This window comes from Phoca vitulina, unplaced genomic scaffold (assembly GCF_004348235.1).
Source record: "Phoca vitulina isolate PV1807 unplaced genomic scaffold, GSC_HSeal_1.0 scaffold6, whole genome shotgun sequence".
Taxonomy (NCBI): domain Eukaryota; kingdom Metazoa; phylum Chordata; class Mammalia; order Carnivora; family Phocidae; genus Phoca; species Phoca vitulina.
Genome location: NW_022589709.1, coordinates 34114194 through 34139540, shown reverse-complemented (window position 1 = coordinate 34139540; position 25347 = coordinate 34114194). Strand labels below are relative to the sequence as shown.

Genomic DNA, 25347 nt, shown 5'->3' with positions numbered 1-25347 from the left:
TGTGGTAGGTTAAACAAAGGAAGGTGCCAGAAATTCTTTTGGACTACAGTTTCCTAATTTTCTTTTTTTTTTTTTTTTGAGTTCTAAATTTTGATTCATTTCTTCATTGACTGGAATATTTTTTAACATAAATTTTTCAGTGAGGGGGCGTGAATGGTGATTTTCTGAGTCTGTGTGGATCTAAGCATGCTTTGGTGCTGACTTCACACAAGAAATAAATACAGAATTGTACAACATCCTTGGCTAGCAGTTCTGTTCCCTCAAAATCCCATACCTGTTGCTCCATGATTTTTCTGACTTTAGAGTTGTAAGAAAATGTCTGGGAAGCCTAGTTTTATTTTTATAAACCCTGTTTTTCCTGCCTTGGCGCATATACAATTTTGTTGCTGTTCTTACAATTTAAAAAATTGCCAGGATGTGCCTATATATCTGTTTCTCTCTATTAATTTTTTCCTGAAATGTCTTATTTAATTATTGTCCTTATTTTGGTTTAGCTCTCACGGCAATAGAAGTCAGCCCCTTATTGATTGCTAACAATGGGATGGGACAGGATGCAAATTCTTTTGTTGAACCCAGAAACATATGCCAATAGCTAGAAAGTAGAGACCTTACGCATCATCCTTCAGTGAATTGTTTTACCAGAAGCAAAGGATACAGCTTTAATAAAGATTATGCAAATAGTGTGCTTTTAAATCAAGCATCTGTGATATACATATTGTTATATCATTGGATAGGGAATGACTAATAAGAACAGTAAGTACTTTGCCTTTATCAGTGAGCATATAAATATGTCAACAATATATCATACAGTCATAATCTGTACTTCATTATTGTACTTTGAATATGTGAGCCTAATTACCTAAGACCTTAGGGTCCCACCAAAATTGTCTCTGAAAGATTGTACTTATGGCACATGGAATTGGAATCAAATGTTAACAAAATAGCAAAGGAACTAAATGGAAGTTAAATTTGCTGGCCTCAGAGTAAATCATAAGTCCTGGAATCCTGATGGACAGATTGATTAAATATTATTCCTGAAATATACTGTTTTAAAGTATGTATTTGTTTTCATTCTTCTCTTTAGATTTTATTAGCTTCTCAAAGATAATGGCATGACTGATTAAAAAGGGACAATAACCTGAAATCATGCCCATAGCAAAATGATTCATCTGAGGACTGATAAATGTATGATTCTTGTCGTAAAGTCAACAACATTTTATCATATAACAATGTGCATAATAGCTCATTATAGCCTTTTAAAAGAGGTTCCTTAGTGAAAGCAAAACCTAATGGAAAGTTGACGTCATCAAGTCTTGTATGTTTCAATCAACATTATTACAGAATGCTTAGCAAATACTAGAGCACTGTGTTAATATCATAAAAAATTATTAATAATTCCCTATTCCTAATTTCCCAGGATATTACATGAAATAACACAGTGGTTCTCAGGTATTAGTGTACCTAACAATCACTTAGAGATAGTATGAAAAATTCGGACTCCTGGGCCCCATCCTCAGAGATTCTGATTTAGCAAATTTAAGGTAGGGTTAACGAATTAGGGTTTTTGTTGTCTTTTTTGCTTCCTTTTTTGTTTTGTTTTTACCAGTTACCTCAGATGGCTCTTATGTCAATGGTCTTCTGAGCACATTTTGAGTAACACTGAGATAATATTTATAGAGTGCTTTTCTTTTTTTTTTCTTTTCTTTCTTTTTCCTTTTTCTTTCTTTCTTTCTTTCTTTCTTTCTTTCTTTCTTTCTTTCTTTCTTTCTTTCTTTCTTTCTTTCTTTCTTTCTTCCTTCCTTCCTTCCTTCCTTCCTTCCTTCCTTCCTTCCTTCCTTCCTTTCTAAGATGATTTCCTCACCCTCGCCCTTGACCCAACTCTGCTCTGCCATGTTCTGGGGATGGCGTGACTCTGAAGCACCTTAAGAGTGCTGTAGTTTCAGAGTCATGGATCATGTGGGCGGCTTTGGTTGGAGAAGCAGGTACCAACCCCATTTTTTCCTTCTTTTCCTAGGACCTTGTCCCTGAAGCTATTCCTTCTTTCTTCTACTCTTTGTTTAACGACTCCTCTTAGACTACATATTAGTTCAGTCTTCCTCATTATAAACAGTTTTAAAACATGTCCTTTGAAATTGCTCAAGCTCCCATTCTATCTTTATTTCTTACCCTCACTGCCAACATTCTTGGTTGACATTACCGAGGGAAACGGTGTAGAGAGAGAGGAGAGAAAGCAGAAGCAAATGTTGATAAATGCCTGTGTGGGGGAGGTAGGAAGGAGAAATCAGTGAACAAGTCAAAGAAGAAGCAGTTAAAAGGGTAGTAGGACCAGGATGTTGCTGTGTCATCAATGGGAAGACTGGAAGAAAGTTCTGGGCTGATAATTGCCGAATTATGGGGGCTGTGGAAAGGCCCTTGATCGTGGATTGGGATTTTGTTTGTCCACTTTGAAGCTGTTACTGTTAGGATTGTGAGGGTGCTGAGTAAGTGGAGATTCTGCACTGATGACTCTTCAATGTACAAGGATTTATGTAGTGAACATCCGATAAAGGGAAAAAAATAAAAGGAAGTTGAAATCAGTGTTTATTTATACAAAAAAAGATAAGTGTGGCCAAGATGCATCCCATGTTACAGATTTCTTTGATTGTTTGCCAATTGTTTATGGGTAAATGGAATCATTTGTTAATCGAATAATAACAGGTACGAAAGACATTGTTTGGAAAGAACTCAGGATTGAATTCTAAACATATGTTTATCTTAATCATTAGGACTCCAAACTTCCTGGCTGGTTATTCACTTCAGGGTTCGCATCCCCCGGGGCTCTTTCTTTTTTAAATCAAGCCTCTGATTCCTAAGTGGTCTAATTGGAGCTCAAGGAGCAGAATTTTTGGACTTTAGTATATTCCAGAAATATAGCACTCTGGAATCTGAAATCTGCAAATACGGTTTTGAAGAAACACATTTCTCTTATGGGAAATTGAAGGCTAAAATGCTTTCATATTCACATTCCAATTTTGGTTTCAGTTAGTACTTGGGATAAAAATTGCTTCAGTGAATATAATTTTGTTACTTACTTTTTCGTGTGCTTTCTTAAAACACTGAATAGACTTGGTAAAATCTGAAACCATACATCTATTTCATTGAATAATGAAAGCTGAATAGGAAGCAGAATGACTAATAAATTTTAAAATAATTCATTTAAAAGACAATGATCTGTACCTCTGAAACAAATAATGCAATATATGTTAAGAAAAAAAAAAAGAAGAAGATAGTAGGAGGGGAAGAATGAAGGGGGGAAATCGGAGGGGGAGACGAACCATGAGAGACTATGGACTCTGAAAAACAAACTGAGGGTTCTGGGGGGGAGGGGGGCGGGAGGATGGGTTAGCCTGGTGATGGGTATTAAAGAGGGCACGTTCTGCATGGAGCACTGGGTGTTATGCACAAACAATGAATCATGGAACACTACATCAAAAACTAATGATGTAATGTATGGTGATTAACATAATAATTAAAATAAAAAAGACAATGAAGGCTCTTACTACCAGCCCTAAGGACAGGAGCTTGCTGAGATACTTGTTAGGTGTGTTATCTACCCAAATGCCATAAACATATAGTTCAGGGGACACCCAGTGGTTAAAAGGAGGAAATTCTTTGCTGGGTACATGGTTGACTCTGTCTTTGTAAATTAGCATATGTTATGGGTGTGTGTGTGTGTGTGTATTTTAAGAGGCTTGATTTTGACTTCTTATATAAATTTTCTTTAAATATTTGAAAACTTCCAAATTATAAGATTGGAAATATATAATTAAGCTTTTCCTTTAATAAAAACATAAATGGTATTTTAAAATGTAAAATAACTGAGACTTAAATAAGAAAAACAAACCTTTTTGACCCAGAAATTCCAAGTCTAGAATTTGTTTCAAGTACATAATTGGAGGTGTGCTTGGTGGCACAAGAATCTTTATCACTGTATTTATAATAACAAGCTAGGAGAGAAATACATGTATAGCAGTAATGAATTGGTGAAGTTATGACACAGATATAGTAACCAGAGCATCTTTAACACCATGCTTCAAAGAACTTTTAATGACTGAGAAAAGTGTTTATGTTAGGTTAAAGAAAGATGAAAAGCTTACGATTTCATATTGTAACATATTGTGCATATTTTTGTATTTATAAAAGTAGAAAAATAACTGAAAGTAGCTGTCCTGATTGGCAGGATTTTGAGTACTTTACATTTCCTTCTTTCTACTTTTTCCTTTATTCTAAATGTATTTTTTTCATCAGAAGGAAAAACAACATCAGATAATAAAAGAAAAATGGAAGAGACCTTAGACCTTAAAGAGAGAAGTATTTTACATGTGAGCTTTTCTTTGGAACCTCTAAGAGATACTTCCAGAACAAGGCTGCTGCTGCTGCTGTGTGTGTGTGTGTGTGTGTGTGTGTGTGTGTGCATGTTTGAATAGAAGTGCGTCTCTTAGATATGGACAGAGTGAGGATTTAAGTAAGGCAGCTTAGAGGGCAAGGATTCTTAACTATTTTTAGTTCATAGTCCCTTTGGAATCTGATGAAAACTGATCTTTTCCTCTGAGAAGTACACACATATGTGAATACAAAAAATACCCCTAAAATGGGACATACAGTTTAAAGACATTTAGATGTACACACCATCCCCACCCCTGCAGGGACAATCTTATTGAGTAGATATATTTAGGAGGTACCATCTGATAATATTTTCCCAGTTGGATTGTTGTTGATGTCTGTAATTCCACTGTTAGCAGCTTACTTAAACTTTGAGTTAAACGTTGCCTTTCCCTGGCTCTGCCTTTAAATTATGGGTATTCCTAGGAGAGAGAATATATTAATTATTAACATCTTAGTGAGAAGTAGTTTGACAAGAGGAGAAGAGAATTATGTAGCACAATTTTTCTGTCGATTGGTAATGGTAGTTGAGAACTAGAGAGCATTTGATAATAATAGCTAATACAAATATAGCCATTACACACACACACACACACACACACACACACACACACCCTCTTACAATAATCCCATTCTCCTGATGAGGAAATTGAGGCAAAGCTTGATTAAATAAGGTATTTAATACCAAGGTCACACAGGTATTTGGTAGTGAAGTTCAGAATTGATTCAGTTTACAGAGTCTGTGCTTTTATCTAGTATCTGATAGTATTCATAAAATTACTTATTTTAAGAATTCGATGTAAGACCAACACCAAAAACTTTCTTACTACTGCTGTCAATTTTTGTAACTCTTCTTTCCATCTTTCTTCCTTGTGTTCTACCTCGTTTTCATTCAAGAAGTTCGTAAAGTAAGATTAAGTCATTCCACAGGAATAAAACGCACAGCATAGGGAATATGGTCCATGACACTGTAACAGTGTCGTACGGTGACAGATGGTAGCTACACTCGTGGTGAAGCTAACATAACGTATAGAGATGTTGAATCACTATGTTGCACACCTGAAATTAATGTAACAGTGTGTGTCAACTATACTTCAATAAAAAATAAATTAAAAAAAAGAGTAAATTATTCCAATTCCCAGGAATCTGAAATGTAAGGAAGAGTAGGTACAGCTATTCCCACCCTGGGGGGTATGAAGTGCAACAAGGAGGGAAACTGAGTCACAGCAGACTCAGAATCAGAAGGATAGCATTTGGCTGCTTGTCAGGGCAGCCCCCTCGGGACTAGAAAGACTTGAGTTGACTTGCAGATGATGATGGGTACTGACTAATTAGAATATAGCCAAACTCAGTGAAGTGCAGCTACCGTAGTCTGTGTTATTAAGACCGTTGTGCATGAGGCATTTCATTCAATAAGTGAATTTCTATGCAATGAGTTAATGGTGAGATTTATTCATTAAGACTTATTTATCAGTGTTTCCCAGGAGCTAATATATCCTATTTATTGCATTGCATTTGTGGTAGCATACATTTATACTTCTTTTGGTAATAAAGGGAACTTGTTCTTATTTGTACATTATTTACAACCATGGTATGAAGGAACATTTGTAGGTAAAAGTCAAGCTTTATAATTGCTAGTGTTGGGGAATCTGCCTACCCTTTTGAAAGACAATCATTTTCCAGATACTATTTTCCAATTTAGCATGTGTTTTCATGTGGGAACACAATACTTCTTGTCATTTTATAGGGTAACTATTAAGTAATAGAACTGAGTTGTTAACAAATATGTCAAAACATGTATTTTAATGAGAGTTTGTATCCTGTAAACGACTACATTTCATCAAGTCTAAGAAACCACTGATCTAAAAATGCACTGATTAGAAAATGCTAAGAAAGGAAATAAAACCATCAGTTAATCTCTGACCCCAGCTTTCTTATACTGATCTTTTTATTGAAGTGTAATTGGCATACAGTGTTTTATTAGTTTCAGGTGTACAATATGATCATCAATTCTATATATTATTCAGTGCTCATCATGATAAGTGTACTCTTAATCCTCCCCACCTCCCCTCTTCTAGTGATTTTAAGAAGCATCCGTTTGCGAGAGGTATGAAAAAGGAAAGAAAATGGTGGCTTCATATCAATAAAATGAAATCCATATCAATAAAATGAAATCAGTAAAATGAAACCTGAAAATTTATATAGTTAATTCCATTGTTCAAATAATGTTGAAACTAATTCCACTTTACATTTGGAGCGTAGAAGAATTTCATCTCTTCTTCAATACTTTTTTTCACTAAAATCAATCAGTATCATCCAGTTCGATAACCTTCTCATAATTACCACATGTGAATCTGATTAACTTTTGGGAGTTTCAGAAGCTGAAGTCTCCATTTAGAGGATAAATGTTTGCTTTGCATCTAAGGATAATCAAATAGTGTGTTGCAGTTTCTGAAAACAGTTCAACAAACAGTTTCAAAAATATCTTGAGAAATGATTTGAACATGCCAGCAGCCACATTGAACCTTTGAGGATTTCAATACTCTTTTAATGCAAAAGTTCTTGTGTATCCGTGGGCTCAAAAATTTTGTCACGTATAGGGGCGCCTGGGTGGCTCAGTTGGTTAAGCAACTGCCTTCGGCTCAGGTCATGATCCTGGAGTCCCAGGATCGAGTCCCACATCAGGCTCCCTGCTCAGCGGGGAGTCTGCTTCTCCCTCTGCTTCTCCCCCTCTCATGCTCTCTGTCTCCCATTCTCTCTCTCAGATAAATAAATAAAATCTTTAAAAAAAAAAGAATTTTGTCACGTACAATATTTGATCTGTTACTTATAGACCATTGTAAGCTAGAGAATCCCCTAGCCTGCTCTCTTAAGGGCTCCCCAGGGAATATTTGCTATTACTTTGGTAGAAAAGTAGACCATCTCCATTTTCTTGCATTTTATTTATTTATTTATTTATTTTTTATTTATTTTTTAAATGTTTTATTTATTCATGAGAGTCAGAGAGAGAGATAGAGAGAGACAGCGGCAGAGGGAGAGGGAGAAGCAGGCTCCCCGCTGAGCAGGGAGCCTGATGCGGGACTCGATCCCAGGACCCTGGGATCGTGACCTGAGCCGAAGGCAGAGGCTTAACCATCTGAGCCACCCAGGCGCCCCTTCCTGCATTTTTTTTAAAGATTTTATTTATTTATTTGAGAGAGAGCGTGAGCACGAGTGGGGGGCAGAGGCAGAGGGAGAGGGAGAAGCAGACTCCCTGCTGAGCAGGGAGCCCCATGTGGAGCCCCATCCCAGGACCTCCAGACCATGACCTGAGCCGAGGGCAGACGCTTAACCAACTGAGCCACCCAGATGCCCCATTTTCCTGCACTTTGGGTGGAGGAGAGAATCACTGGATTTGTGGCTGCAGAAACTCTGACCAACTCCCTGGCAGGGAAGGCTCCGTGTCTTCTGGGGCAGGAGATGGAGGTCTTGCAACATAGGTGGATTTCATCATCAGTGGAAGTCTCTGAGGAATGGGCATCTAAAAGCCAACTTGCCCCTTTATTCATACCCAACCCCTCAGTCTTACTTGGCATTTGTTGAGCTTCTTGGATTGGTGGGTTCATCAAATTTGGAAATGTTTTGGCCATTATTTCTTCATGTATTTTGATTTGTCTCCATGTCTTTCCTCATCTTTGGAGGCTGCAATTATACAAATATTAGCTGCTTCAAGTTGTCCCACAGCTCACTGACCCCTCTGTTCCCTAACCCCTAGTCTTTACTTGCTGTTTCATTTTGGATAGTTTCTGTTGCTATGCATCCATGTTCACTAATCTTTTCTTTTGCAATATTTCATCAGTTCTTAATCCTAGTGTATTTTTCATCTCAAATATGCATTTTTTTATCTTTAGAAGTTTGATTTGGGTGGTTTTTAAGAAAATATCTTTTATGTCTCTCTTTAACTTACTTTTTTTTTTTTTTTAAGATTTTATTTATTTGTCAGAGAGATAGAGAGAGCACAAGCAGGGGAAGCAGCAGGCAAAGGTAGAAGCAGGCTCCCTGCGCCCGATGCGGGGCTCAATCCCAGGACCCTGGGATCATGACCTGAGCCGAAGGCAGACGCTTAACCGACTGAGCCACCCAGGCTCCCCTCTCTGTAACTTACTTTTAAAAAGCTTCCGATTTTGAAATAATTAGATTCCTAGGAAGTTGCAAAGATAGTATGGAGAGGTCCCCTGTACCCTTCGTACAGTTTTCCCATTGGTTACATGGTATGTAATTATAGTACATTATCAAAATTAGGAAACTGACATTGGAACAACATGTGTATGTAAATTCTATGCCATTTTATTACATGTATGGATTAGTGTAGCCAGCACTGCAATCAAGATACTATGCTTTTTGAACGTTATATTTTCCTACCTATGGGAAATAAAGTTTTATGTTTCTGCTTCTGTGCATGCCATATAATTTTTTATTAGATGTCAAACAAATGTGCATTTCATCTTGTTGGGAGCTTGTTTGTTGCTGCTGTTGAGCTATGTTCTGGGACACAGTTAAGTCACCTGGAAATAGTTTAATCCTTTGAGGTTTGCTTTTAAGCTTTGTTTGGCTGGACCAGAGCAGCCTTTAGAGGAGGACTAACTTGTCCTTCTGCGGACTCTACCAATGATTCTGACTTCTGGGAACACACTCTATTCCCGGTCTCTGGGGTTATACCTCTGCTCCTTCTGGGTGTTCTTGACCCGGACTTGGGGTTTCTTCACAGGCATGCACATGCAGACCTCTGGGGCTCTCTCCTGCAGCTCTCTTCTTTCTGGTGCTCTTCCTTAAGCCCCCTTGGTCTGTGGAACTCCCAGCTCTACCTCCTCAACCCATAGAGATTAATGGCTTCTGCCTCGGTTCTTCCTCCACGTTCCATGCTCATGCAGCCTGAAAACTTCTCTAGGCAGTAAGCTGGGGCAGACTGGGCTCCCTTCACTCGTTTCCCTGTCAGGGAACATCCTATGCTGCCTGGTGTCCCATGTCTGAAAACCACTGTTTCATATTATTCTCTGGGAGCTTTTTAGTTGTTCAGGGTAGGAGCACTCCTCCTTTTTGGATCTAAATTTCCTTAAACTTTTGACTCCACATTTCCTAATGTACAAACTTCATAAATATGAAAGGGAAACAAACTTGTACTTGAAAGGAGCACGTAGCCCAGCTTACAAACTTAAGTTCCTCCCTTTACTCTGAAGGTGTTTGAGCACTGTTTTGCAGGTGGGCTGTTAAATGTTTCTCATTCATAAACCTGGTCACTGACTTACTAATTTGTTGATATACTAATGAGTTTTAGTGCTTTCCAGGTAGTCTGCCACCATTTCAATGTGCAACAAAACTGTTGAAATCATCTCTGCAGTATCTTGACGTCTGACGCCTTGGGGTGCCTCAAAAGGGTCCTTGCAGCTCTCAGGAAACACACTGAGGTCATGTCTATTCCTGCCCATCTTCTGACCCTGAATCACCGTCCAACCCCCGCCCCACCACACACACACACACACACACACACACACACACACACACACACAAGAGACCTGTGTGACAGCCAGCAGCTGTGCAGGGGGGCCTCGTCTTTGATGTCTAATGCCAGGCCAGCAGCACTTGCTGTGGTGACGCTGGCAGGCCTCACTCAAGAGCGAGGGTTTTCAGCATTCACCATGTAAGGAGTCCGGGGCCACGCTTAGCCAGCGTTTTGTGAGTCATCACGCTATGTCTGGCTGTGGGCTCGGTGCCTCACATTTACACCTTCATGTAAACCCCAGAGCTCACACGGGCCTAGGCGTATGATGTGTTCCCACCAGTCAGAGTCACTGGGTAGACGACTCAGAAGGGGATCATCTCTGTATTGAGAAAAGAAAAATTAGTCCTACTTTGAAGGCTGCTTTCGTCCAACCTAACAAGGCTTAAAAGCAAACCTCAAAAGGATCAAACTATTCCCAAATAACGTACTGGTGTCCGTTATTAGAATCATGGCCAGTCCTAAGAAAAAAAAAAACTTTTTTCTATCTAATGAAAGAAAATATTTTTTTCTGATTATATAAATAATAAAAGCTCATGGAAAATTCTCAACAGCCACTAAGATTCCTCATGAGGTAAAACTAGGCCCATTGGGGTTGCCCTTGGGGAGATCAACCTATTCCATTGCTACTCGATCAAGGATTTTGGGTCTCTCTAGAGTAGGGATTTCCAGCCTGTGGGCCACAGACCTCAGACCATTCTTCATCTCCTTTGATCCTCATAATCTCCGTCTTAGGTATGGGTACAGTTATTCCTTTTTTTCAGATGAGAAAAATAGTGCTTAAGAAATGTGCATACACATGCCCATGGTCTCAGTGGGCATTTGGTGGAGCCAGGATTCTTGCCACACAGATCAAAAGATAGAGCCTTTACTCTAGGGAAGCTGACACCTTTCTTTGTGGTCACTAAGTCTCAGGACGACATGAGGCTTCACTCAGGGGGCCTTTCCTGAGATTTTGGGAGATGGTGACACAACAACTCTTTGCGTGGCTCTTGGAACGTCACTGATGCTTTGAAAACAGTTTTTTTTAAGACTTGAGTTCTGACTCATTTAATAAAAAAAATCTGTATTATGAACTATGGCAGACATATAAAAAAAGGTATATAATTCATTCTTTTCATACCTTTCTGCAGCTGCAGGTAGAAGCGATTTAATCTGTGTATTCACTGAAATCAAGCACGTGGTGCCTCTTTTGTGGGTCTCTTGGCTGGCAGACTCTGAACCACTTTTGGAGGTGGGAGAGTCTGCTTAAAGTAGGTGTGGGTTCACAGTCCATTGAAACGGCCTGGATACACTCAGCGCTGCAGGGGAGATCACACACGTTCTCCGTCAGTCATTAGGACTGAGGCCTGTGGCCTGCTCAGTCAACTACAAGGAAAGAATGACTCAGCCAGGCCTGGGACCTGATGGATAGGGATAAGGGGCAGTCTCTTCCTGATCATTTCTATAAAACTTAAAGAAGTGCTCATAAATACTACAAGGCTTGTGATTGGTTGGCAAGGAAAAATCTTCCTGCTGGCCTTTAGTCTATGGGTTTATGGAAATGAAAAAAAAATAATGTAACTCAAAATCTGAGTCATTATAGTATTGGCATCCTCATTTAATGTCTTAATCTTTCAGAGACTGGAGTATATCTGCATGTTAGGACAAATGCAGAGTCATAGCCGAATGAGCTTGTGGTGAGAGTTTCTGCTTACTGTGGGTGGATGAATTCTCTTCTTTCTGAGGGTAGATGCAGCCCTATCACTAGTTAGTGAATATGCAGACCTAACCAGTTGAGACTGGTGTCCAGGCCAGAGTAGGATTTCCAAGGGGATAGGGGAGTGAGGGTAAAGAAGATGCCTGCATGACTAACACAAGGTGACATGAAGCCAGAGAACTTTGAGAACTTTTCAGCTGGAGATAAGGGAGGACTCAAGAGAAGATCAGGAAGCAGGCTCAAGCTGGAAGAAACCAGTGATCTCAAACATACCTGACTCTAGGGCCATCCTAAACTTGTATCACTTTAGCTTAAATATCTTCATCCAGCGTCTTGTTTCATCTCATACCATACATGCCCAGGCCCACCCTGCTTCACCTATACTAACCTTTTTTCTGTTTTCTCTAACTTGCCAAACCCATTCCTATCTTAGGGCCTTTGCACATGTGACCCTGTCCACCTAGAACGCCTCCCCTTCCCGATCCCATATTTTCATGATTGGGTTATGTGTAGTCGGGTTTCAATCAAATGTCATTCCTTTGTGTACCCCGTCTGGAGCAAGCCTCAGCCAGTCACTCTCTGTTACATTATCCTGTTTCGTTGTCTTTACAGCACACATCACTCTCTGAAATCATCTTGTTTTTATTGACATATTTAGAGTCTTTTTGCTCCTACTGGAATGTAAGCACTATGAGAGCAGGAGCTTTTTCTGTTTAATTGGTTATTACATCTCTACTGCTTAGAATAGGACCAGGCTCATAGCCAGGGTTCAGTAAATGCCTGTCTAATGAGTGAATGAATGAAGGGATGCATGAAGTCAGACACAGTTGAAGAAGGATGGCCAAGACTTATATATCAGCCCAAACATCTGTAATTAAATGTTGGTTACTAACCTGAGGATGAGGAGTCTGTGCTCTGGTATATGTGCATTTCTAACTTTTGTGTTGTGTTTTAAGAACCTGACACTGACAAGGGCTTAATAAATATTAGATAATAAAAGATCATTTTTACAAATTCCACTCTTGCTTCAGCTAAACTAAATTAGTCCTTTGTAGGCTAGGTTATACAGGGTCAGAGGGTAAGGCAAGCTTTGGAGTGACAGGTCATAGCCACAGGAAAGCTGAGAGATCCTCATTTGAGTTAAAAGTTATTGAATTTAATGAATGAAAATAAAAAGTAAACCTTGAGTTCTTATGAAGGTTAAAATAAAAATCAGCATGTATATTAAGTTCAAATAGTTATTTTTTAAACTATTTTAATAGTTTTATAACTCAGCCAAAAAAAAAAGTTTTTTTTAATTCTCTTGGGAAAATCCTAGCTGACGTGTTAGAGTGGAATTCATTTACGGGGGAGCCAGGGTCTGGTATGGGGGCTTTGACTCAGGGGAGAGGAGCTGCCGTGAGGGCAGGATTAGAACGTGACCTTCCTTGACTGTAGCTGAGACCAAGGGCTAGTAGCTGGAGTGCAGGGCAGCTGTGGCCCATGGAGCGATGGCCTGAGCTTTCTGGGCTTCCATCTCCTCACTGGAAACTGAGGAGGTTGAAGTGCACAGTGAGGTTGAAATCAATAACCCCACTGCTGTATTCTTGTCTTTCTTAGGTCCACTCCCTTACACTGAATCCATGTATACGCTATGGCTGTCAGAGGCTATTTGTTCATGTACTTTATATTTTTGAAAGAGACTTGTGATCTGGATTAAATTTAGGCCATCCCCTTCTTTCACCATCTCCCGTAACACAGTCACAAATACCAGCTTTTTCGCAGCCTCTTTTATTTCTATCCCATTTATCTAAGACTTTTTTCTTCCCCTGGCCGATGGCACTGCATGTATGCTTGGAGAGACTTTAGTCAGCAGGTGATGCCTGGGAGCCTGGGACTCCTGCAGCTGCCTGTGAGGCCTCTTGGGATACCCATTCCATGAGCATGTATCCAGCCTGTTGCTTCGGTGACCTGCTGGAAGTGGTCAGCCATGGACATGGAACGATGATACTCTGAAGAAAGCAAGCTAAGTTTTGACTTTTCTGCTTGCTGAGGCAATATTTAACCTGAAGGAAAAGAAGGCTTCAGCCCAAGATTCCATGGCAGGCATTTTTAAAAAATATAAATCTTGCTAAATGTAAAAGAATTAAGCCAGATTGCTCTCAATTATATATTTTTTAAAATGTTACTGTATTGACAACTTTTTAATATGCTATGTATCAGCAGTACTATCCCTCCTGTATTCAATGCTTATAGTACATTATTCACATATTTTAGTTGTTGGAGCATAATCTCAACACTTGACATTATAAAGCTTTATAGTTTATAAGCTTGCTTCTCTGAAATAGGGATCTTCATAAGAGATATATCAAGGCCTTGTTGAGAAAGAAGCTGCGTATTTTACCTTTCCTTTTCTCTGCCCTCCATTTATTGTTCTTTTATCAGTTGAAACAGTATAGTTATATAAGAAAATACAAAAAAGCACAAAGAAGAATATTCTTAAAAATCACTCTTAACTGCACCATCAGATAATCTCATATGAACTTCAGTGATCATACTATACATACTATTTTATAAGCTGATTTTTCTTTATATAAAATATGCACAATATTTTCATTTAATGAAATGTCCTTCTTAAACATGATTTTTAGTAACTGTATGATACTTCATCCTGTAGATGTCCATAGCACAACCCTCTATTGTGGGAGGCAGTCCAGACAGGGAAGAGAATAAGGTCTGAAGCAGACATCCTATCTTTTACCAGCCGTGACGATGGCCAAGTTATGTACTCATCCCATTCCTCAGTCTCCTCACCCGTAAAATGAGGATAACAATAGTACCAGCAACATATCGATTCCTGTGAAGATTAAGTTATGACACATCGTACTTAAAACACTTAGAGTGCTTATAATAATGCTCTAAATAGATAGTCTTACTAAAGCATTATTACTCTATTATTCTATTGTATCATTGTATTCTAATAGAATCATTGCCTGGCATGTGGTAAGTAGTCAGTAAACATTCATTATTATTACCTATATTGTATTCAGCTTTTTGATGAGATAATACTGTGAGGAATATCTTTGAAGAAAAAAGGCTTTTGCTCTCTCTCTTCTTATTTCTCTGAGATAAATTTTTAGAAGTAGAATTGCATCTTTGATACTTACTGCTAAAAAACCCACCGTGGAGGTTGGCCTGAGCTTTCTGCTCTCCAGCACAGTAAGAGTGATGTTGTTTCTGGAAGCTCCATGGAGGAAATGGCAGCTGCCCATGTGAGGATTTTTGCAGTTCTCCAGAATCATTGAGCAATTGGTATTTATTGAACTTCCTCTTCCTTTTCAATGCTTGTATGGTCTTCAGGCAAAGATATGAAAAATTTAAGAACACATTTATTTTTGTGTGTGCTTATTAGTGTCTTAGTCTGAAGCTCGCTTGAGAAGATATTTGTAGAAGATATTTGTATCGATATGAAAATTTGCCTTGTCTACATTGTTAGGACGGTTTCCCCCATTGAAACTAATACTTTTTATTTTTAAGAAAAAAGCAACAAGCCTCGAGAGCAGTCAGCCTTCCAGAACTCATGCTGGTGGAACAGCCCCGGCCACCAAGGTCAGTCATTTCTTCAACACGAAAAGACTCCTAGTCTTCAGGTTGATAAGTTTTGAACAAAGTATCATTTCTATGCTGGGGAGAAGGGGGGAAATGTAATTTCTTAATAATGATTTGAATGATTTAAAACCCAGTAAAACCATTTATGCTTTAATTCTTTTTGGCATATAATAAGTGTCCAATCAATATTATTATCATAATATTTATAAATAATATTGGACTTTGACACATACTGTGAGTAGAAATATAGTGCTCTCACCTCTTCAGAAAATAATTCAGATTCTCTTCATGTGCATTAGCCACACCAGGCTCTCTGCTAAATGCTCTATGTAATCTCCTCACAATGTTGTAATTATTATTCCTTTATACCTGAGGAAACCAGGGCTCAGGGAGGTTAACCATCCTTGACAAGATCACAAAGCCAGTAGGATGGAGGTAGGGTTTGAACCCAGGTTTCTTGTTCATACAGGGTCCTCGATACTGCTGGACCTCAGAAGCTCTAATTGAGCATTCTTTGGTAATATAGCACTGGAGAGCTTTGCAACTTATAAAAATCACTGAAACAAAATATTTCGAAACAAAAAACTACAATTTTAGCTGGTAGGTTTTCAATATTTAAAAATAGTTATGTTCAGCCCATCCCAACTTGTGGTCTTTCAGTATGTCTGAGATTAGCAAAAACCTTAACTTATTTCAGGATGGTCTATACAACTATCTTAAATAAGCATTTTTCCTTTAAAAACTGGTGGCTTTCCTATGGAAGTCTCATATAGGTTACTTACTTGGCTAAGAGTTCATATTTTAGTGCTTCTTGGAGCCCCAGCTTCTCTGCAGGCCCCTAAAAGGTGCCCAAACCAAAATCCAGCTGAGAAATGAGAAGAAGCTGGCCAGAGTTGAAGAGATTTGGGGGTACGACAACATCAATGCTCAGTGTGGGTAAGAGGTCTCTGCATAGCCAAACAAACCCGGCTTACCTCTTTGCCACTTATTACTAGCAAGTTTACCTAGCCCCACTGAGCCTCAGTTTCCTCATCTGTAAAACGGGGATAGGATTACTCTTGACAGATCTGCCAAGAGGCTTAAATAAAATAAAAATAAAATATATAAAACTCTAAGCCCTGAGCCTGGCATTTAGTAGGTGCTGGGAAAATGTATCTCTGCTCTGACTACTCTTATTAGCCTCATACTCTGTTGTTTGAATGTCTGGAAATAACAAAGATTTTTCAAATATGTCCTGTCTTAAAGTACTTTTATTTAACTTATGCTTAAATTCTGCCTCTAAAAATGAGAAGCCTCATTAGAAAACCCTAGCCCTATGAGATTTAGTGGATCATCGGCAGGTGATTTCCAAAGTTTAGAATTATCTAAACTCTTGGGCAGGGTGGTGGTTAGTACATTGTAGAAGATCACACCCAGTTTTCTCTTGGAAGTTAGCCGTAAGAAGCAGTCCCTTTTCCATTTTTTTTTTTTTTTTTTACACACAAAGTTATCCAATCATTCTGAGGTTATAAAGAATTTTGACATCTCCCCCAAACCCTGCTCTGCCTCAGGAAGCTGAGGGAGGATGGCGTAGCTGGGAGGTGGAGACATTTTAGCTACATGTTTAGTGTTTATTTAACGTCAAACCTGACATTCTTTCCTTAGTTTCTAAATCATTGTCATCTCCCTTCCTACATTATTCTCTCTCCTGTTGTAATTTCTCACTATAGATTCCTGACTTGCTTTGCTTCACCAGTTTCCTGAATATTAGTTTTCCAGAGTTTTATTCTTCACTCCTTTCTTTCTCATATCTTTAACATTTATAGAGTATTGGAAGAAAAAAATATATATATGTATGTATATATTGTACTTGCTTATTTCTTCTTTTGATGCCCGATTGAAAGGGCTTTAACTCAGCATCATGATCACTGTAAAGATTTTATTTATACATTTTAGAGAGAGAGAGAGAATGACAGGGAGGAGGAGCAGAGAGGGAGAGAGGGAGAGAGAGAGGGAATCTAAAGCAGACTCCCCACTGAGTATGGAGCCTGACTCAAGGCTTGATCTCAGGACCCTGAAATCATGACCTGAGCCTAAATCAAGAGTTGGACACTTAACCAACTGAGCCATCCAGGTGCTCCAGCATGATCATCACTTTAAAGAAAAGATCATTCCCATGCATCATTTAGAAAAGCTGGGGGTAATAGCATTTGTGATCACTTGAAGCCTTTTATACAATTAATTATTATAACACACACAGGCAACCTCATGTTACCCTGACACATGACATGACAAAATAGTAGATATAATTGGCAGTGAGAATTAGTCTTGGTTTTCTTGATTCTTGACACATCGAACTTAAAAGGTAAAATAAATGATAATTTTACCATTATAAAGAAAACTTTACAGTTTGTCTGAAAAGTTAAATATTTTATTTGAAGTTATGCATGAGCTGTGTGATATAGGATGGTTACCGTGTATTGCAGAGCTGTTTTATGAGCATTCTTACTACATGAGTAATTATGTGCACAAATAATACCACTTCTGCCGTGCAGTTCTGGGCCTAGAAAACCTAAAGCGCTTAGGTCTTTCTAACTCAAAATAATCATGGTAAGATGTTTAGTGCTTAATATTTGATTTTTGATAAATTAATAATGAGGACTAACGAGGCTGCAGAGATGATTCATGCTTTTATTCAAGCCAGTATGAAAAGAGTTGTGGTCCCTACTCAGTCATGCGACTGGACTGCTGACAGAGCTCTCAGGCAGTATGGATTGTAACCACCTGCTGTGCAGGTGAGGAACCGAGGTTGAACTTGCATTAGGAATGTGGCTGCAGAAGCTATTAAGAAGATACATTTGTTAAGGCTATTAGTTCCAACTGGAATCCAGGGTTTCGAACCCAAAAACAATTTCCTGAGGATAGCAGGGGTAGCTCGTGGAAAGACCCAGAAGGCTCCAGCAGCAGGAATGTAAAGTTTCACAGCTCAGAACAATGCCCAGCCATACCAGGGGAGCTGCTTCTGCTGCCACCACAGCTTGAGCACCTAACACATTTAGGACCGGATGCCGGAAAGTCTGCCACTGCCAGTCGTGAAGACTAAGACGCCTTGTCAGACACAGACTTCTTGGTGGGAAGTGGTCTCTTCCCATTGCTCACTTCCAGTCTCATTTTTTAATGGCACATCTGATTGACCAACATAAGTCACACGCCTCAAACCTGTTACAAGGGAGTCTGGGATTGTGAGTGCTCTGGATTCTACTTGGGGAAGGTGCATATTGATTAGGTGGGAAATGTATCAGTATGTAGTGAGGGTTTTCACATGTGTGGCCAGCTGCCAACTGACAGGTATCTCCTACAGAAAGGAAGACAAGAGAACTGCCTCACTGAACAGGAACGTAAATGAATCATGATATGTTGTTCAGCGTTAGGCCTTTGAAACAGAAGAGGGTACAAGCAACTTTTCTCCCAGCTACAGGGGAGAAGATTTGCGAAGGAATAAGCACCCATCAGAAAATTATTTTGTGATTTTGCTCCTGGTTTTGCCATAAATAGCTGTGTTGGCATAAATAGCTCCCCTCTCTGGTGCTAATTTTCTCATCCATAAGATTAGTGAGAGGCTGGATAAACTGTGTGTGTTCTGGCCTTCACTGTCAGCCTCACCCCACAGTACCACATGTGTGTTACTCGGTGTGTAAGGGAGGCAACCATTTTTATTTTAATAATTATGTATATATTTTAATGTGCTGAAAAATAAACTAGCACTTCAGACTCATGATCCAAGGATAGTTTTGCTTAAGACAGGCTAAACTAAAAGTTAAAAAGTAAATCGATTTTTGGGTGCCTGGGTGGCTCAGTTGTTAAGCGTCTGCCTTCGGCTCAGGTCATGATCCCAGGACCCTGGGATCGAGCCCCGCATCAGGCTCCCTGCTCGGCAGGAAGCCTACTTCTCCCTCTCCCTCTGCTGCTCCCCCTGCTTGTGCTCTCCCTCTCTGTGTCAAATAAATAAAATCTTTAAAAAAAAAAAAGTAAATCGATTTTTTTAAAATATTAAGTAAATACAATACATTTATAGCCAATTACAAATATTATAGGCAATGCACAAGTAACCAATGTTTGGAAAACAAGATTCAGAGGAGTAAGTCTCATATTTTAATATTCACATTGAATCAGTGGGGTTTTTATTAAAATGAGGATTCTGATTCAGGAAGTCTGCAGTGAGACCAAGATTCTGTTTTTCTAGTTGCTGCTGCTGCCGCTGGTCTGGCAAGCACACTTTGGGTAGCAAGGATGCTGAATTGTTCTGATGGAGGGTAGTTTAGACCACCTGTATCTTAGATTACCTCAACAGTGATTGGAGAAACTCGTTTAAATACAGATTCTCGGGTTCCAAGCCAAGAATTCTGATTCAAGAGGGTAGGGTAAGGCCCAGGATTTTATATAGTTAATACCTGCCCCTAGGTGTTTCAGATGCAGATAATCTGAGGACCACACCAGGAGAAAGGATGAACCTCAGGGACTGGGGCAGCCAAAGCACATCAGGAAGTAACAACGTCCCTCTTCATTTCTAGGAAAAGGAGCCTCTTTCTACATGTACTGCAGGATAAGACTCTGAAAAATTTATTTCATAACATGTAATTACTCATCTGTACTCTTCAGGGGGAACAGGATCACTCACCTTCACTGAGGGGGATGTGCTACCTAACACTGGGGGCTATGGTACCCAGGACGCATCCCTATTGGGGTGTGGCCCAAATAAGTCACCCTGTGCTCTTTTTGTCATAGGAGAAAATGAATGTCAGTGAAACCTAGATGAGCTGAGGTTTAGTTAAAAAAAATTAAAAGGAAAGAAAATACTAATGATAAAAAAGGAATTTTTTAAAAAGCTTTATTTATTTGAGAGAGAGAGCGGAGTGAAAGAGAGAGCACGAGCAGGGGAGAGGGGGAGTGGGAGAGGGAGAAGCAGACTCGCCTCTGAGCAGGGAGCCCGATGTGGGGCTCAATCCCAGGACCCTGGGATCATGACCTGAGCTGAAGGCAGATGCTTAACCAACTGAGCCACCCAGGCGCCCCTAAAAAAGGAATTTTTAAGCTGTATTTTCATGGAGAATAATTTTAAGGACAAGGTCTTCTGCTCAGGGAATTGTAAAATATTAGAGTCAGAAAGGCTCTTCAACAGCTTTACTTAATAGAAGTAAACAGAAAATGAAAATCAATCAGGTGGCTGTGAGGAACACCTTGCACAGGAAGTCGGAGGGACCCCACTGCTCTGGCTGCTTGGTGTGGGTACAAAGCTGTGCAGAGGAGCTCTCTGCCTTTTTCATGCCAGCTGGCGGTTACCTCAGCCTTGGCTGGATGCAACACTGAGTCATTGCTCAGCTGTTACTAGCTAGGCCTGAGGTCTCTGCTCCCCAATCACTGACCACCACCTCCTCCAGACACACCCCAAGCTCAGTGTCCAGAGTCTTTATTGTGACTGGTTTGCGGCTTTGGGAAAAGTTGGCTTTCCATATTTCTTTCAAAATTTCATAACTCTGGGGCGCCTGGGTGGCTAAGTTGGTTAAGCGACTGCCTTCAGCCTAGGTCATGATTCCTGGAGTCCCAGGATCGAGTCCCAGGATCGAGTCCCACATCAGGCTCTCTGCTTCGCAGGGAGTCTGCTCCCCCCTCCCCCCCCCCCCCCCCCCATGCTCTCTCTCTCATTCTCTGTCTCTCAAATAAATTCTTTAAAAAATTAAAAAAAATAAAATTTATAACTTTTCTATGAACACTATCATTCATTCTGTATTTATTAGTTGCCATTCTTCTAGAACAAAGAGCATTTCCTTTTCATTCATTCATTTATAGCAGTAGGGACCTATGAATTCTTATTCTGTTCATTGGCTCAAAATCCATTTTTCTGATTATTTATTTTGATATTTTTAATCACAATAATATATTATGTGCTATAATTTAGTAGAATGTCAACTTGTTAAACTGCCCTTTAAAATATCCATTATACTATTTGAAATGTATTTGCGAATCCCTGGTGATGGTCATTATTAATTTGCTTTATTGTTTAAAAAGAGATATTTGGAGGCGTATATGTGCAAGAGCGCCCCTCTTGGCTCCCTTTTTCTGGTGGAGTCACCGGGTGACAGCCGGAGCGCGGGAGACCTCTGCCATCAGCGGGCACTGCGCGCAGTGCGCGTGGGCCGCATCACGGGCGGCGTTGTTAAGTTAGCCGGCTTCCCGGATGCCTGCTCGAGACGAGAGGGCAGGGCGGACGCCTTCCTCGGCGGACCTGCCGGGAGCTGCGGGGCGGTGCCGCCCTGGGACGAGGGCGGGGAGCGGCGTGCGTCGCGTCCTGGGGCCGCTCCGCCCCCCTCGCTCTCCACGGGCTGAGGCTCTAAACAGAAACCGCGGGGGCCGAGCCCAGCTGGGAATGCAAACAGCCTGAAAACCCAGCTGAAGTCTCTGGGCCCGGGAGTCGGACGCAGAGTGAGTACTGATTTCGGCCGCTCTCCTCCAAGGCCGCGTCTGCTTCCCGGGCGAGCGGCCCGAGCCGCCCCCTGCGCGCCCGGCCCTGCGCGGCCCAGACTCGCACCCCGCGTCTGGCTCCCCCGGCTTGGACCGGCGTTCTTACTAGTCTCTTGACCCGGAAGATGCATTCCTTTCCACATGGGCTGTCAGTTAAATTGTGTTATTTGTCCACCTCTCCCTCCCTGAAGGTAACACTGTTGCTAGCTTTTCAGCTGGGAATGTGTCTGGTGACCGGACGCGCGCGGTTGGGTTACAAAACCAGGGATTTGTGTGACCTGGAAAAAAAAGCAAAGAAGAAAAGCAGCAGCTATGTCTATTTGGTTTAGCATGTTTATGGTTACGACCCCTCCCCTTCCCCCCCCACCCCCCAGCCCTGCCCTCATTACTGTGCAGCTCCGTTTTAGAGAATGAGCTCACTCTATATAACCTTTCCATGTACCTGATACATACTGGGTGTGGTGTGGCATATGTTGTAACATGTTTTGGTTCTCTTTCCTTGAACAAAACCTGAGACTGTGGTCGGATAACATCCCTGAGAGGTACTTTGTCTTTCAAGAATGCAAGGTGTTTTCGTAGATACTTAACAATCTCTTCTGGACTGTTAGGGTCCTGGTGTTTCTCAGGAACAGGCAAGAGGCAATTTCTTTTTTCCTATTTTACAGCTTAAAATGAGGCAGAGTTTAGGAAACTTCCTTAAGGGGCAAGACCTTCGGTTCTCTGACTAGTGTTCTAGGAACCCACCTATACAAGAGAGGAACCAGATGCTCAGTCAGCCACTCTGGAAAGTTTCTGCTATATGAGGTGTTCTGTCGAATGAAAATCTCTGCATTGCAGAGGTCAGTAAGGAGTGGCATCTGCTGTTCAAAGGGGGAAACTATTTTCTAGTGAATAACTATCGAGTGTCTCTTCCTGATGTTTTGTTTGTGGGCAGTGAATTCAACTTTTGCACACTGATTTTTCAGTATTTAAAAGATTTGTTGCTGGGAATGTGGTGGGAAGGGAGTGATGTCTGGGTTCTAGAAGACAGTATGGTATTAAAGTAGTGACATTTAGCAAAATCATGCTGAAATCAGAAAGGCTGCATCTGCTAATTAATGGAGAAAGGGTAAGGGGCCAATAGCAATCAGGTGGAGTGGGAATCCATGTATGAACAACAAGGGCCCTTGGTTTCTATTATTAAAAAAGTGAGATTTGCAGACTGCACGACAGTGTTTATGAAGCAGCACATTCAAGTATAAATGTTAGCTGTGGCTCGGTTCACATGCTTTTAAAAAAGATTCCCAGTGCGCGAGAAGAGTTGGTTATATAGTATTAGCGGTGAATTTAGTTCCTTGATTGTTCTCAGGATTGATCAAAGAAGAAGGGTTCCTGTTGATCTTTTTTTATTTGGTAAAACCAGTCTTATTTTTTGAGCACTTACTGTGTAGAAGTAACCATGGTAGATGCTGTGGGGATACAGATATATGGATCCTGTCTTCAAGAGACACAATACAGTAAGAAGCTGGCATTCTAAGAACAGAAGTAACATAGCTAAATGAGACTATATAACCAAATGAGACTTTACCTTGTGATAACTTTTCATGCACTGGGAAAATATTTTATAGAGAGATGTTAAATATGTCCTGAGAAACGATACAGAGTGGTAGTTAAGAGGTCAGGCTCTTACTTTTCTTAATCTCTAAAATGGGTATAAGAGTTTCACCCTCATGGCTGCATTATCATCATGTTATGTGAAGTACTCAGCTGATGTCTAGAACATAGTAGTTTTCACTAAATGTAGCAATAACTGTCACCACTCTGTTCTCATACGGATTATGCTGATCTCTTCTTGTTCTGAAACCAGTTATGTTTACTTTCTAATGATTTATTATTACTCCCTCCTGTAGGCAGGAGAGCACCAGGGCAACAATATCACCTTGCTAACAGGATTATGCGCAGCATCTGCCCAAATCACCAAAGTCCAAATATATGGACTTGCTCAGAAGTCAGCATGTCTTAAAAGATGTTGTAAAGTTCCCTTAGAAATCAGAAATAATGGGTCTGAGCAATTATGGCTTTCCATAAAAATAGCTTAGCTCCCTTGTTCTTAACCAGGGGAGGTAGCACCCAATTAAAGGGTATTTTAAAATACGTGAGTGTGCTTTTAGTGATGCTCTAGCATTCACTGGGAGCAGGACAGTCCTGCTCACTTAGGAATTGTCAGCCTGGGGCGCCTGGGTGGCTCAGTCGTTAAGCGTCTGCCTTCAGCTCAGGTCATGATCCCAGGGTCCTGGGATCGAGCCCCACATCGGGCTCCCTGCTCGGCAGGGAGCCTGCTTCTCCCTCTCCCACTCCCCTTGCTTGTGTTCCCTCTCTCGCTGTGTCTCTCTCTGTCAAATAAATAAATAAAATCTTAAAAAAAAAAAAAGAATTGTCAGCCCAAATGCTAGTAAGTACCCTGTTGAGAAACGCTGGGTAGCTAACATTTTTTTTTTTTTTTAAAGATCTTATTTGAGAGAGAGAGAGAGAGAGTGAGAGAGAGCATGAGAGCAGATTGAGGGACAGAGTGAGAAGCAGACTCCCCACTGAGCAGGGAGCCCCACGCGGGACTCGATCCCGGGACGCAGGATCATGACCTGAGCCGAAGGCAGCCACTTATCTGACTGAGTCACCCAGGCGCCCCTGCTAACATTTTTTTAAAAAGGATTTTATTTATGCACTTGAGAGAGAGAGCATGAGGGGGGGGGGGGGTGGGCAGATGAGAGGGAGAAGTGGGTTCCCTGCTGAGCAGGTGGCCTGCCACTGGGATAAGGGGCCCAATCCCAGGACCCTGGAATCATGACCCAAGCCCAAGGCAGATGCTCAACCGACTGAGCCCTCCAGGCACCCCTAACATTTTTAATTTAAAAGGTATTTATATGGAAAACATGAAGTACAGTGGTTTGTGACAACCATTGGACTTTCCTAGTATGCAGATTATTCAGTATATCGAAAAACAATAGGATTAAATATGTTCCTGTTATAAAGTTAGACACACTGGTGCTAAGACATACATTCCAGATTCATATAGTTTCCAAAATGAGAGCATTGTAAGGTATAATAAAAAAGAAGATACAAAGATAAATATGTAGACAGGAGAGCATAGACTGTGGGTTTTTTATTTAAATCAGACTGACCAAGTAGGTAGCTCACATTTGGGGAAAAGTAAATATTCCACCTAAGAAGTAGTGATAACCTTAGAGATATATTGCTAATGGATTCCTAAGGAATAAAGACGATGATCTAAGCAAAGCCTCCTTAATTGAAGAGATTTGTTAAAGCACTCTGAAGAGAAGGTTATTGGTCTTCAGACAGAGAATGCAGGCCAACAGGGTAATTCCAGACTAATCCATAGCCCTAGAGCTCTCCCAATCCTTGTTGTAGGATGTGCTGCACCCCCCTTGGAATTCTCTAAGACAGTGTTTCGTGATGCATACTCTGGAGAGTATTTGCATCAGATTCACCTGGGATACTTATTTAAAAATGGAGATTTCCCAGGCTCCCCCTCAGATTTACCCAGTCAGAATCAACAAGGAATCTATGACTTAACGAGCTCTCTAGATAAATTTGTACACCTGTAAAG

General features: G+C 40.5%; 1 protein-coding gene across 14 annotated transcripts in view; it reads left to right on the top strand.

Moving 5' to 3' along the window:
- The window catches only part of CAST (calpastatin), a 115360-nt gene that overhangs the window by 18456 nt on the left and 71557 nt on the right, over positions 1 to 25347 (top strand). For 10 of the 14 annotated variants that reach the window (XM_032403955.1, XM_032403953.1, XM_032403963.1 and 7 more), the window contains one exon: positions 15174 to 15245. The exons of 2 other annotated variants lie outside the window; for them this stretch is intronic. In XM_032403955.1, the coding sequence (XP_032259846.1) occupies positions 15174 to 15245 (72 nt within the window). Of the gene's footprint in view, positions 1 to 15173; positions 15246 to 21373; positions 21705 to 25347 lie in introns of those variants that run through there. 2 more of the 14 variants (XM_032403961.1, XM_032403962.1) reach the window with 2 other exon arrangements.